The following is a 15,716-nucleotide window of genomic DNA, read 5'->3' as shown; positions in this document are numbered from 1 at the left end:
TGAGCATCCGACTTCAGCTCAGGTCATGATCTTGCTGTCCGTGAGTTTGAGCCCCACGTCGGGCTCTGTGCTGACAGCTCAGAGCCGGGAGCCTGCTTCAGATTCTGTGTCTCCCTCTCTCTCTTACCCTCCCTCACTCACACTCTGTCTCTCAAAATGAATAAACATTTTAAAAAATTTTAAAAAATTCATATCCCCTTATATTCTCACAGATTTAGTATATACTCTGCTCAGTGCCATCCTCTCCATTCTGGTTATGTCTGCCTGCAGACAAGGTGGACTCTGGTTTGCTCTCCACTTCTGTGGTAAGAAGCTTCCCTGGGAGGCATGTCTGTAGGTATCCAGTTGTACAAGGGATGAGGCAGAAGAGTCTAATTCAAGCTGAAGTATCAGCAAACCTATTCACCCACAGGATCAAATGCCACACACTCTAGGCATTTTTATCAGAAATAAAGGTGATGACCGATTCCTGAGTGCTTCCTTCCCAGCCCTTCTCCTTCCATTCTTCTGGTTTTAAAACTTGGGCAGGGAAGGGACATCTGGGTGGCTCAGTCAATTAAGTGTCCAACTTTAGCTCAGGTCATGATCTCATAGTTTGTGAGTTTGAGCCCCATGTCAGGTTTTGTGCTGACAGCTCAGAGCCGGGAGCCTGCTTCCAATTCTGTCTCTCTCTCTCTCTCTCTCTCTCTCTCTGCCCTTCCCCTGCTCACATTCTGTCTCTGTCTCTCCCTCTCAAAAATGAAAAAACCTTAAAAACTTGTTTAAAAATTGGCCAGGGAAGAGGGATATGATTTATCAGGCATCTCCAACCCCAACAAACCATGTGTCAAGCCACTTTAAAAAATATACAACATGTGCATATTGGAGCTAATGTACAGAGAACACATGAAAGAATGAAGGTGATAATGAGTTGTAGTTAGAAAACCTTGTACTTATCTTGTAGTCAAGAGAGAATAATTAATGTTCTAAGAAAGCAAGTAACAAAAAGATTTAGACTTCATAATAATTCCTATAGCAAATAACCTGAAAAATGAAAAAGACAATGTTGGGAAGTTACAGCAAAAGTCAATGGGATCACCATCTACAACTGTACCAAAAAGAACAAAATACCCAGGAAAATAGTTAACCAAAGTGATTCAAGACCTATACTCTGAAAACTATAAGACACTGATGAAAGATACTGAAGACAACACAAACCAAAGGAAAGATATGCCATGCTCATGGATTGGAAGAATTAACATTATTAAAATGTGTACCCAAAGCAATCTACAGATTCAGTGCAATAATACAATAGTGTTGTTCACTGAACTGGAACACATTACCCTAAAATCTATATGGAACCACAAAAGACTTTGGGGACAAAGCAATCTTGAGAAAGAAAAAGCTAGAGATATCACAATTTTAGATGTCAACATGTACTACAAAGCTATAGGAATCAAAACAGTATAGTACACGCACAAAAAGAGACACATAGATCATTGGCACAGAAAAATGGGCCCAGAAATAAACTCATGTCTATATTGCCAATTAATCTATGACAAAGTAGGCAAGAATAAAAAATGAGGAAAAGATGGTCTTTTCAATAAACAGTATTGAGAAACTGAACAACTATGTGCAAAAGAATGAAACCGGCCCACTTTCTTATAGCATACGTAAAAACAAGCTCCAAATGGACTGAACACCTAACTATGAGACCTGAAATCATAAAACTCCTATTAGAAAATATAGGTAGGAGTCTCTTAGGCATCACCCATAACAACCTATTTATGAATACATCTCCTCAGGCAAAGGAAATGAAAGCAAAAATAAACAACACCAAAATAAAAAGCTTTTACACAGCAGGGAAACCATCAATTAAATGAAAGAGCAACGTACTACATGGGAGAAGATATCTGCAAATGATATATCTGATAAGGGGTTAATATCCAAAATATATAAGGAAATCACACAACTCAACACCCCAAAATCCCAAGCAATCTGATTCAAAAATGGGCAGAGGACCTGAAATGACATTTTCCCAAAGAAGACATAAAGGTGGCCAACAGACACGTGAAAAACTGCTCATCACTCATCATCAGGGAAATGCAAATCAAAGCCACACTGAGGAATCACCACATACCAGTCAGAATCGCAAGTATCAAAACAACAGCAAAAACAAAAACAAAAAGCAGAAATAACAAATATTGGTGAGGACGTGGAGAAAAGGAAACCCTTGTGCACTGTCGGTAGCTGCAACTATCGGTGGAAAACTGTGTGGAGGTTCCTCAAAAAATTAAAAAAAGAAATACCCTATGTTCCAATAATTCCACTACTTGGTATTTACCCAAAGAAAATGAAAACGCTGAACTGAAAAGATACACGCACCCTTATGTTTACTGCAGCATAATTTACAACAGCCAAGATAGGGAGGCAGCTCGGGTGTCTGTCAACAAATAAAGATGTGTCTCACACACACACACACACACACACACACACGCACGCACACGCACAGACATATTACTCTGCCATAAAAAATGAACAAACAAAAACTTTTTGCCATTTGCGACATGGATGGAACTAGACATTATGCTAAGTGAACTAAGTCAGACAAAGGCAAATACTATATGGTTTCACTTATACGTGGCATCTAAAAAACAAATCAAATGAATGAACAAACAAATAAACAAACCACACTCTTAAATACAGAGAACTGGTGGCTGCCAGAGGAGAGGCAGCTGAGGGGATGGGTGGTATAGGTGAAGGAGATTAAGAGGTAGAAACTTCCAGTTATAAAATAAATAAGTCGTGGAGACGAAAGTGACAAGTACAGCACGGGGATATGGTCCATCGTGTTGTAACAACGATGTACGGTAACAGACGGTGACCACACTTATCATAATGAGCACTGAGTAATACACAGAACTGTCAAACCAAAATACTGTACACCCAAAACTGATACCACAGTGTATGTCAATTGTACTTCAATATTTTTTTAATTGGTCGGAAAAAAAAGTAAGATCGATATGGGATTGGCAAAATAGTGATCTAGCCAATTATCAAATATTACGTGGCAGATAAAAAGAATGAGATTAATCTTTCTATACTGACACAAAAAGCCTGAAGACAGAGCAAAGGTAAAAATATTAAGTTGCAAAACCATGTATGCGACATGTTTCCATTTATATTAAGCACTCACATTATCCCCCCAGTTTCTGCCACTTGATTTACGTACATGCAAAGGCACTGAAAAAAAGACAAAGAACAGGCTAAACTAGTAACAGTCTGTCTCTAGACATGGTAGCCAAAGATACCTGTACATCTTTTTAAGAAAAACGTATTTGTGTGTAGCTTTTATAATTAAAGACTAATTTCAGGAATCAGCGGGAGAGGCTCCGAGGGCCTGGGCCCATGCGGGGGCAGGGAAAGAGTGGAGAAAAGCTGAAGCAGGACGATGACAAACCTGGTGGGATCCACTTCAAAGCTAACGTGCTGCCACTCAGAGGATGTGATTACGATTCGTAATAACGGATCCAGGAGTTTCTGTAGGTAGGTAGCACCATATACCTAAAGAGATACACAAGTAGGAATTTAGGACGCCTTCTCCAAATATCTCGCATTAAAGACATTCTGTTCTGTACGTTCTGCACATAATCAATTTGCCATACCTTGGCACCAAAAAACAAAAAAGAAAAAAAAAAAAAAGAAATGGATATAAACCTTGAAACAGAAGGTCATGATTTTACTGGCTAAGCTGTTTCCCCGGAAAAGAGTCTGCATGGAGTCTGCCAATTCTACCTCCTTAGAAAACATGTTCCAGAGCAGTTGGTAGAGCAAATGGCGAGAATCAAACAGAGTGACTAGAACTCGAGCTAGTTCATCCTGAGAACAGAACAAAACTGAGTTAGCGTGAATAATCCCACTTTGTCTTTAGCAAGAAACTGAAAGGTAAATCCAAAACTGTCAACCACCTGCTAAATCCAGTTAAATGAGGACTAATTAATTTCCCCCGGGATTTATCTGTGTCCACGTGTCTACACAGATGACTATATCTTCATGTCTATAGCAGACGTGAATTTTTTTTAAAAAAAGCAATTTGTTTATTTATTTATTTAAGCAACCTCTACATCTAGTGTGGGGCTCAAACTAACAACCCCAAGATTAAGAGAGACACTCTTCCAACTGAGCCAACAAGGTGCCGCAGCAGCTGTTAATTCTAAGAATTAATGGATGAAAAGTGGATAGGCCTAGGCTTTACAAGAGACAGAAAAAAAAGCCAAGATTCAGTTCAGATTACATGAGAAAATCAAAGAGAGTAGAAATAGAACATGATGGCAAAGAGTTTAGTTTGATATGCCCACATNCAGAGAGAGAAGGAGTCACAGACTGAAACAGGCTCCAGGCTCCGAGCCGGCAGTCAGCACAGAGCCCGACGCGGGGCTCGAACCCACGAACCGCGAGATCATGACCTAAGCGAAAGTCGGACGCTTAACCGACTAAGCCACCCAGGCGCCCCTGCCCACATCCTTTTTGTAGAAAGCCAGTGAGCAGGAATAAGACTTTGGCGAGCACAAGGGCTCGACTCTCTGCTCGTACGGTCAGGGAGATTCAGTGTACACTAAACAGGGCTCAGCAGAGAAACAACAAACATGGAAAGACTATAGGATTTGCAGAAAGCCAGGAAAAAGATGTGGGCTGTGCATTCAGAGCCAAGAGATTAGCAAGATTTATGTACAAAGCGAAGGTGGGCAGCGAATTCCCACCTACTTCCTAAATGGTTACCCTCATAATTCCACAGAGTAGTTTTTGGTACACTCCAGGAAAATGATGTGATCGTAAAATCAGTTTACCCACACATGCTGTGAGGAGATTTACACAGACTGGGGAGCTGGGGGCGGGGGGCGTAAAATGTGCCTCATCCTGCAAGCAGTGACAGCAAAGGCCAGGATCACGGCCCATAGTTCTTCTAATGCTCACCTGGTCAAATCTGGTACCCGAGTAAAGGAAAAAATTTGACAATCCTAACCAAAGAATCTAGAAGCCTAAAACAACCCGGATATTCTGCTCTACTCCCTATACTAGATATAAAAATTCTTCCCGCCATTTTACTTTAAGTTTTATTTTATTTATTTTGAGAGAGAAAGTGCACACACACAGGGGAGGGGCAGAGAGAGGGGGAGGGAGAGAATCCCAAGCGGGCCCTGCATTGTCAGCACAGAGCTCGACATGGGGCTCACTCCCCACAAACGGTGAGATCATGACCTGAGTTAAAATCAGGAGTTGGACACGTAACCAACTGAGCCTCCCAGGAGCCCCTCTCCTCCATTTTAAAGTCAAGTATCGTTATGGGAGACAATTCAGTCACAAAATATGTTTTTAGAGAACTGTGCTAATTTTTTTCCATTCTAATCCCTCCCCTGCAAAATTCTGAAAATGTTAAGCAAAAGAATTTAAAGTACACAAAAGAGAATTACATCTTTTTTTTTTTTTTTTTTTAACTTTTAAAAAGCTCTTAAGAAGCTGGCCATATAAAAGATCAGGGAAGATGCATCCCAGGTGGTGGTGGCGGCAGCAGTGGCAGCAGGGTGCTCCCGAAGGCGGAAATAAGCCTGACATCTTTAAGTCTGGTGAACAGGAAGGAAAGTGGCAGGAGATGATGTCAGAGTGGAGGCAGAGCCTTGTCAGCCAGAGCAAGGAGTTTAAAACTTCACTGAAGCATGAGAAACAAGATCCTACAGCTTTTGTAAGCAGAAAAAAACCTACAGGCAATGACAGATGACCTGATTTGTTATAATTTGCTAAACTGAAATCATTTTTGATACAATATAAACTGAATAGCTTTTTAGCATGGTAAAGGACAACCCTTCTCAAATGTTTAGCATATTTTGTTAAAAATAGTATGGTTTTAAGAAAAATTTTTTATTAACAGAGGCCTGGGGACACCTGGGTGGCTCAGTCAGTTCAGTGTTTAACTCTTGATTTCAGCTCAGCTCATGATCCCAGAGTTGTGGGATCGAGCCCCACACTGGGCTCCATGCTGAGGACAGCACCTGCTTAAGATTCTCCCTCTCCGTCTGCCCCTCCTCGGCTTATGCATCTGTGCTCTCTCTCTCTCTCTCAAATACATACATACATAGATAGATAAATAAGAGACCAAATAGCCATATGCCTCCAGTGTTTAAAACAAGCAACAATTTCTAATGCATATGTAGTGCTTACATTTTTTTAGAAAATCATATAGGGCAGTATAGAAGAGTTGTGAACTAGACACACAGGCCTTTAATTCTAGCTTTAGCATTAATGACAACTAAATATGAGATATAACCCTAATCAACTCATTTAATACATGAAAACACCAGACCAGGTCAGTGGTTTTAATTTTCTTTTGATCAGTGTTTAAATGGAACTTTTCAATGGGACAGGGAAGGGATTTAAGTATATAAGGAATAAGATCCTCATACTACAGAGGGCTAGAAGCCACAACTACTTTCCCATAGCTGGAAAAAACCACCCGAACAATATCTGAAGTTTCTTCCAGCTCTAGAGTTTAGCAATTCATGCAATAAACACTTCCAGAATGAGGGGCACCCGGGTGGTTCAGTCAGTTCAGCATCCAACTGTTGATCTTGGCTCAGGTCACTATCTCATGGTTTGTGAAATTGAGCCCTGCGTCAGGCTCTGCCCTAGCAGCAGAGCCTGCTTGGGATTCTCTGTCTCCCTCTCTCTCTCTCTGCCCCTCCACTGCTCATGCTCTCTCAAAACAAACAAACATAAGAAATAAACAAACAAACAAACAAGACAGGTCCTAGAACAAATGAATCTGGAAGCGGGCCCTGGTTCTGCACCTCCTCCAGGAGCTCACCCACTGAGAACACGGGACCACGCTGGCCAGAGCCATGGCTATCGGCAGCTCCCCTTGGTCCCCCATCATCGTCACCAGCTCTACCAGCCTCTCAAACCGGTCGGCCAGCACCGTTTCTGCAAGTGTGTCAAATTCTGTGCCCTGCTGGAGGATTTTGGTCAGAACTTCCATAAATGTGGCTCTTGTCTGAAGATCTTTGTGATAACCTAAACCTGATGGGGACAGAGAGATGCAAATTTACTAACATGGACTGTTAACCATTTTGCTTGTCTTACGAACCAATTCTCTAGGCCGTCCCTTTCTCTATGAAGCTTTCATTTTTATCTCACCTATGGAGTGCATGAGGCCACTGTCCACATTCGCATTGAGTAGGTTGGACATTGCAAGTACGGTACAGTGCCTCAGTGATGCCAGCCTCCGAGACATGCCACGTTTCCTGCCGCCTGTTTGTGCATTTTCATCTTCAACTTCACTACAGTCGTTCAAAAGGTTCATAAACAACGTGAAATACCTGAGAAATAAGAAGACTGACTCTTACACAGCGAAGGCCACATCAACCAGAAAGCTAAGCTGATATTCTGCAATGATCACATGTGCATCACATGAGTGGTCTTGGGGATCTGCTTCTCTCAAGTCCCGGGATAATGAACCAACGTGGCTCATCACGAAGTGTGCTATGTGAATATGATTTTATCCTGACAAAACCAGTACGTATTTCGTAACACAGGCACCAAACAGACACAATCTTTCCTGGTCGACGCAGGAAACGCTTTTAGTGTTTACCGTATAAAATTAGTAGTCCAAATAGTTCATACAATGCCGTTTTAAATGGCTTAACGAGGTGATCTGGGTTTTATTGCCAATAATTCAATGACCAGATTATTTCCTTTAAAAACACAAAACACCGTTGCTTTCCGAACCCAGTCCTATCCCAGGGAAGATTGCTTCATGCATGGGCTATATTCTATAAGCAGCTGCCAATGGCCATAATACCCAAGCGATAAGGTCCGCTTCCCAAACACAATCATTTGCCACTTTGGTTAGATTTTGTTTTGTTGTATGTGGGGCTTTGTTTTTTGCTCTGCGTTTTTGGTGACTGAAATTTACTTAAGAAATAACTGTGATTTGGCTTCCATCAATTCCACGCCGTCTCCTTCCTCGGGCTGCAGCGGAAGGCCGGCCAGGAGTGACACGACTGCTTCCATACTCGCCTGGTCCAAGTCTCTGAAGAAAGAAAATTTAGGGACCATATAAGTTTTTCAGGTTCTTCCACTCGACATTCCTCGCAAATAAACACCTTCCTAACAGAACTTTAGGAAGTTAGGAACCACCAATTTCATTAAACTTAAATAACTGAGTTAACACGCACACCCAGAATGCAAAAGCATTTCAAGTGAGGGAGAAGGTGATGGTAACTTTCATAAAACCAAGCCTCACCCAAGGAATATATGTGAATGATTATTATGTACTTCAGTGCTCAATTATTTCCTGATGTGTGACAATCAATAAGTATTTACCATTTGAGCAAATACAGGAAATTACTTTTTAGAAAAGACTCAAGATAATTAAGTTCCTTAAGTACAACTTTTATCTAATTATAAAATAAATACAATCTACGGTTTTATATATTTTCTTTTCCAACAGCTACTGACTACCTTTCCTAAACAGACAACACTAAATTTCCAAACATCACTTTCTCACATTTGATTTTACTGAAAATCATTCAGTTAAAAATAAAAAGTAAATATTTAAATAATTCAAATGCAAAACACTGATACCAAAAAACACATAAAATATATTTCTAATAGGGATGATGCAGTATCCACACCCTGAGTAAGTCTGCTAATACTTAATTAGAAATCATTCTCTCTCTTTTATTTATTTATTTATTTATTTATTTATTTACCTTGTAAGACACTTTACATCATCATCTGCTGCCTGGTTTGATGTTCCCATGACCCAGTCTGTCAGGTATTCTACCATCTTATTCCTACAGAATGGCAGAGAAAAGGATAATAGCAAACAATTTTTTTTAAGTCACACATACACCTCCAGTCATATAAATCTGTTTAATAGTGCAAATATTTGCCAAATCACTCGGGCGACATGGCAGTTTCATAAGAGATAGTGCTACTCCAACTCTCAATAGGCAGAGGGGCACAGCCAGTCAACTTGCATAGCGATCTTCCACATCAGCCCTTAGCAAGGATTTCAGTTTGGAAGCAGAATCAAATTCTTATAATTTTACACAAAGGAAGTAGTGTCGTGGGCACAAAGCTTTGGGAAATTTGAAGACACCGGGAGAGAAAAATAAAAAGGTAAATTGCTACTTTTCCATTTTCTCCCTCCCCTTTCCTATGATAATCAAGTACCTGCTGGGTTTTTTTTTTGGGGGGGGGGGGTACTTCATTTAACCTAAGATTTACAAGACCCTACTTTGCTCTTTTGAGAACTCACCTAAATTTCATCTCTTGACAAAACGAGAGGTCATCTCTCCTTGCCATCATCACCTCGACCAACTGACACAGTTTTGTTTTGATTTGAATTGCATGGACNTTTTGCAAATGTTTTAATCTCTAAGTAAAATGATGAAATGTGACTACAAACACTGCAATCTTTTTATATTTATAGGAGCACATACTTCTGCTTACCTTATTGCATCCCAATTTGAGTGCAATAAAGAACAGCAAACCCTTTCACTAGTAACCACCAATATTGATGTGTTTCTGCTACATTTCAGCAGAAATACTTACCTGACTAGATTTAACATCATTGTTTCAATGCTAGCTTGCCCCAGATGTTCAGAGCTGCCTTCAGTATGATTATCTAGTAAGTTCTTCATGATAGCTATGGTTTGCTCCACAAACTGAGTGTTGGTGTCAGTCAATAAAACCTACATAAAGAACAAAATACATTTTGGAATTGATGCAGCGCCAACACACCCCGGATGAAACTGCATGACCCAGCTGTCACACACCTGCAAAAAACACCCCAGGGCATATAGCCAAATAGGCCCGCAGACAGACACTCATACTCATGCCCAACACATTCATGACCCCTGGCACAGCCTCTCACTAGAGTTCCTAACAACCAAACTGCTCTCTATATTAGATGATTCTTCTCCCTGCAATTTTTTGCCCACTTAAAAACAACTGTGAGTGCATGTTCATGCCAGTATTGAAAGGAATAATCAAAAAGAAGGCTTCGTTATCAATCTAGTCAATCTATTTGTACAAACGGGTGAAAAATAAAGCAGAAAACACTTTACCTGTCCCTGGGAGTCAAAGAACTTGCTGATAGTGTTCTTCAGTTTGTTAAACAGCATTGGATAAAGAGCAGGACTCAATTCTAGGCCCACCAGATCCTTAACGTTGGTCCGTATCTGAAGTCCCACTTTCTCATGGTTACACACCATTAAGGATAAGAGCCGGTCCATGAATTTGCTGACAGGTGTATCTGCATTTCCCTCCGAGGACATCACGGAAATCATGGAGCCCTTGCGTTCGCTGACTGGGCCCATGGGCGGGCTGTAGGTTGCCAAGCCAGAGTTGCTTCTCTGCTGCAGGCACACTCCCCCAAGGGCACACAGGAAGCCGGTCATGTTGATCCACTCCTGCAGGGAGTCCGTGTCAGACAAATCTATGGATCCTCCTCCACTCACGTGAGACATTCGCCTCTTAACAATGGTCTTGTGAAGGCTTTCTGCTGCCTACACACAAACATTTTATGGAAAACGTGAGTCCAACCTAATGGGTTGAGAGACTTGACAAATTACTTTTTATCCAGCATTTCTTCTGTGACAAAAGAACATTTTTTACATTTTAAAAACGCAATTCTTCACTCCACCATTTCGAATGATACCAAGGTATCTCACTGCTCAAGGGCAAATGAACCTGCGAAATTGAGGTAGCGACACACACATATGTGGTATCAGACACAGAAGGTGGTTTCGGACTGCAGCTCAGAAAGGAACATACAATCAAATTATTTGCTTACATCAATCCCTGGACCTAGAGGCAATGTCTACGCTGCTTCAAGGAATAAAAGCATTTGAAAATTTTCTACCAAGTAATGTGTGTACTTATTAGTGATGGCCCAAGTTCAAGTGCTCTGGGACCAGCTTTGCAAACACTGTACTACTATTTTTTTTTTTTTTTAGCGTTCATTTATTTATTTTTGAGAAAGAGAGAGTGCAAACAGAGGGGCAGGGAGAGAGAGGACGAGACTGAATACCAATCAGGCTCTGCGCCATCAGCACAGAGCTGGACACGGGGTTTGAACCCATGAACTGTGAGATCATGATCTGAGCCGAAACCAAGAGTCAAACGCTTACCTAGCTGAGCCACCCAGGCACCCACATCATACTACTACTAACATAGATTCTGCATGGCAAGATGAGAGTAATCAAGCAAAAGAACCATTGAGCAAAAAGAGACTGTATGGAAGGGAGCGTAGAAAAACAAACAATAGAGAAGAATCAAACCCTACAAGAAGCTGACTGAGGAGTCATCTTCAGAGAGTTCTGACCCTGTTAGTTCACGGGGTACAGATGAGAAAGAAAAACTTTTACTATGTGTGGCAAAGCTTTTTCAAATTCAGTTCTCCTTACATACTGCTTACAAGCTAATACTCAGCCTGTTACAGAGGACCCATCAACCCGAGAAAGCAACACGTTAGGGCCATTCTGTGATATAAATGATGTAGACGTACCACTGCATTTGTTTCATTATGTATGTTTGTTGTGTGAGAAGAATGGCCTTTCTGCCATGAACGATTGCTCTGAATAAGGAACCCCCGAAACTACCGTTTCTCATGACGCATGCATTTATGACAGCTGTAGCTAAGAGCAGACTATGACTACTATCCCTGCTGTCGTGCAGCACATTATCCCTTTTAGGACCTATGTTAGAGGGATTTGTGCAAATTCTCTGAACAAGAGTAGAGACAGGGTGCCGCTCGCGACATGGTGACTTAAAGTGTAGCACAGTGAAAAGGACCATTGGCTACAATTCTCTGCTTTGACAGAGAAAGCCTGGGTCTTGCATTTCAGTTTTTTCTGTCACCTACTTTGTGAGGTCGGATGGACTAAGCCAGATGATGAATCAACGCCACACCTTCATTGATTTGTGCCATAAAGAATCATTGGTATCAGACAAAGAAATGACCATTGTAAAAGAACTTGCAAAATGGCTTAGAAGCAACAATGTGGTAGAGCATAGATTTGGACCAAATGTACACATGAGATAATCACACAGCGCCAAGAGATTTCGAATTTGTGAGCAGCGTAAGGGTGGCTGAGTACTTAGCACATTGACTGCAGGTGGGCTGCAGCAGTGCTGAAACACTGTAATCAGTACTCACGTCACTTATTTCCTCTCTTTATCAAGAACTTGGATCCAGCACCATGCAGACACCTCTTTATCCAGTTTCACCCCTTGAGCCAAGTGTTTGTGCTCAACAAACACTGTACTTGGCATCAACATTAATGAAAGCATTATTTAAAAAAAAAAATACAAAGAGCATTGTAGAATAAAGCATTAGGCTCAGGTATCTGAGCAGAGTTCTTTTGCATCTTTATTAAATACTAAGGTAAACAAGAAAGAGGAAGAAGAGCTCAGAAGAACAGCTCTATCACCTTGGTCCCCTGCAGCTAGTACTGAGAGTACTGGTAACAGTGATACCCATCAGGGTGGAGGCAGTGACATTGAAATGGACAAATTTATTAGCAGACCCAAACATGCACGGCGACTTTCAGACACAGAGGAATCTGTGCAGGAAAGTTGTGATGAAATCGCCAACAGTGGTGGAGAAGAAAGCAGGGGTCCTGGTAGGAGTAGCGGGCACAGTGATGAATCCAGCAATGAGAGGATTTCTAGCCATGCCAGCCAGTCAGCTGGGAGCCCCAGCAGAAGACACTGCCCATATGAAACCCCTTAAAGAAGATGATGAAGATGACAATCATGATCACAATCCCCCTAAAAGCAGGTGTGGTACAGATCTTTAGAACAGAAAGCTAGAAAATCAAGCAGGCATTTGCTTAGGGGATTCCCACAGCCCACCAGAAAGAAATGGGACAAGCAACGGAATAGGAAAGGACCTGGTTTTTAACACTAAGTAATGCCATCAGCAGATAATCAAATAAAAATGCCAGATGCCTGTTCACATTCTCAAGATCCAGAGCATGATATTTCAGGGGAAATAAACACTGTTCATATACAGCACAAGCATGTCAAGAATCTTGAATTGCACACACTGAGGACTTTCTTGGGGAGGCTACTGGGAATGGATCATTTAACTGCCTACAATTCACTGGGCCACAGCACTGCCATCGCCACCATTGTTACCACCGCGAAGGGCGTATTGCTGATGATGGGCTAAGTGCAGCCGATGTCAGTTGCAGCAGCATCGCGATCAGTGCAAATCAGAATGTGGCTGATTGTGATGAAGTATCTGGGTGTGAAGAGCAGCTAGTTCAGATTAATTCACATGCAGAACTAACATCTTCTCTCCAACAACCTCTTCCCAATTTAGCATCTATGTACCATTAACGTCTAACTCAAGGACGTGCAGTTCATAAACATCAATTCAACATAATGCTCCAACAGGCATTAATTTGGGTAATGTTTGCTTGGAAAGACTTTATTGTGGAATACAGTTCAAGATATGAGTCAGTTAATCTTTCTGAAGGATTAATAAATACATGAAGCAGAGAAGCTTCTCTGTTCCTTGGTATGTTGGTTTGACAGATTCAAATGAGAGTCACTGAGGGCTGCCTTGAAAATGTAGGCAAGCCCATGTAAAGAGGAATTTTTTACATGCTGGTCAAAGCTCATTCTGCATGTTCTTATTGACTAGGTATGGCAGGTTCATCGCATTTAACGGACTATTATCAACCTGTGTTTTAGTAACTGAAGTCTTCGTAACAGGCTTAAAGACTATTCTCTCACAGGGCTCATATTTCATCACTCAGCCTTGCTATTCACAGCACTTTTTGGCAGTCTTGGTTAGATTCCCTCCAAGAGAAACAATAATACTTGCTCCCTTCTTGCCTCTGGGAACATTGTAGTGATTATTCTGCTTTCAAGTTACAGTTAAATGTTCTTGAACTATATCACATGATATATGTAAAAAAGCTAAAGAAGTGAAGTTAAACCTAAGCTGAAATATAAACACCGTGATAGTGGCATTGTTCTTCTCTCTGGGTGAATCTTTTGTGTCTTGACTTCTGCAGCACATAAAGAACGAGGTTAGTGTTTTTTCTCTAGTTTGAATTCTACTGTTCATTTAATGGGGTTGAAATGATTACCACAAGTTTCTTGCATTTCAGTTCTGTTCCACTAGTATAATTTCAGGTTTCCCTTGATAATGTTCCATTCCCTGGCATACTGTATTCAGTTATTAACTGAATGTACTATGTTAATATAACATTTGCAGCTGGAGCCTCTAGTGGCTCCTTGGTTAAGCATCCAAATCTTGATTTCAGCTCAGGTCATGATCTCACGGTTCATGAGATCAAGCCCCGTGTCAGGCTCTTCACTGAGAGCATGAAGCCTGCTTGGGATTCTCTCTCTCTCTCTCTCTCTCTCTCTCTCTCTCTGTCCCTACCCTGCTCTCATGAACACACCTGCACTCACTTGCAGGTGTTTAATGGCTGGGTATTTCATCATTTACAGAGGTGCTACAGCAGTCCATTTTAATTTTTTTTTTTTAANGTCAGCACAGAGCCCGACGCGGGGCTCGAACCCACGAACGGCGAGATCATGACCTAAGCGAAAGTCGGACGCTTAACCGACTAAGCCATCCAGGCGCCCCAATATAGCAGTCCATTTTAAAATGTTAATTGTCTTGGGTCACCTGGGGGGCTCAGCTGGTTAACAGTCCGACTCTTGATTTCGGCTCAGGTCATGATCTCATGGTTTGTGGATTCAAGCTCCGCATCAGGCTCTGCGCTGACGGTGCGGAGCCTGCTTCGGATCCTCTGTCTTCCTCTCTTTCTGTCCTTCCCCTGCGCACATACTCTCCCTCAAAAATAAACAAACATTTTTTTAAAATGTTGTCCTTCAAAAGCCTTTGTGAAACCACCAGTTTTTTAAGTACTTGTATCAGTTTATATTCTCCACAGGTGAATCTGCATAGCCTGTCACCTAGCAGCTCCACTGTTAAGTATGTGCTTTGCAGAAATATACCTCGACAGTTAACAAAGACTCAGTCAAGAATGTACAAAGTAGGACTAGTCAAAAGAACTAAATAGTCTTTGTACAGCATTCCAATGTCCTAAGAGAGTAGGAAGCAAAATTACATGGTGGACTGTCCGTTGAATAAAATAACATGGAGCAGTACCAGTGAATGAACGACAGTGGTCCAGAGCAGTGTACGTGACTCTCACAAGCCACGGTGAGTGAAAGACGCTGGATTTAAGGGACTACGTCTCCAGCAATCTGTTTACAGAAAGTTTGAAACAGGAAAGCTCTTGTATTCAGTAGCCAGGACGAGGGTTACTCTTGGGTTGTTAATATGGGTAGCAGGGCTCAACAAAGGCTTCCAATGTGCTACTAATGAATTGTTTCTTGATGTGGGTGCTGGGTGCATAGGCATGTCCATCTCCTAATATTCTAAACTGTCGCTTAGATTTATACATGTTTTTGTATGTATGTTATATTCCAATAAAAAAATGATGTGCAAGATGAAAAACAAAGAAGTCCAAACTCAGACGACCATATACATTTTTTAGGAGCCAATATATTGTTGTCATAGACTAATATAACCAAACCAGAATATTAAACTCCTTTCAAAAAGCTTTTGACTGACATGAACGAACCTTACAAACATTATGCCAAGTGAGAAAAACCAGCCACATTATGTGAAATGTGGGAAACAA

The 15,716-nt window shown here is 41.3% G+C and overlaps 1 protein-coding gene across 1 annotated transcript in view; it reads right to left on the bottom strand.

The window, feature by feature from the left end:
• Nucleotides 1-15,716, bottom strand: part of NF1 (neurofibromin 1) — a 200,939-nt gene that overhangs the window by 121,450 nt on the left and 63,773 nt on the right. The window contains 9 exon segments of the mRNA XM_077749858.1: nt 3,440-3,543; nt 3,697-3,858; nt 6,839-7,050; nt 7,168-7,349; nt 7,946-8,062; nt 8,745-8,828; nt 9,296-9,412; nt 9,580-9,731; nt 10,107-10,547. Coding sequence (XP_077605984.1) covers nt 3,440-3,543; nt 3,697-3,858; nt 6,839-7,050; nt 7,168-7,349; nt 7,946-8,062; nt 8,745-8,828; nt 9,296-9,412; nt 9,580-9,731; nt 10,107-10,547 — 1,571 coding nt within the window.

The sequence above is a fragment of the Crocuta crocuta genome, unplaced genomic scaffold, assembly GCF_008692635.1.
Source record: "Crocuta crocuta isolate KB4526 unplaced genomic scaffold, BGI_CrCroc_1.0 scaffold149, whole genome shotgun sequence".
NCBI lineage: Eukaryota > Metazoa > Chordata > Mammalia > Carnivora > Hyaenidae > Crocuta > Crocuta crocuta.
Note: the sequence above shows the minus strand (reverse complement) of the source record. Positions and strands in the feature narration are given on the sequence as shown.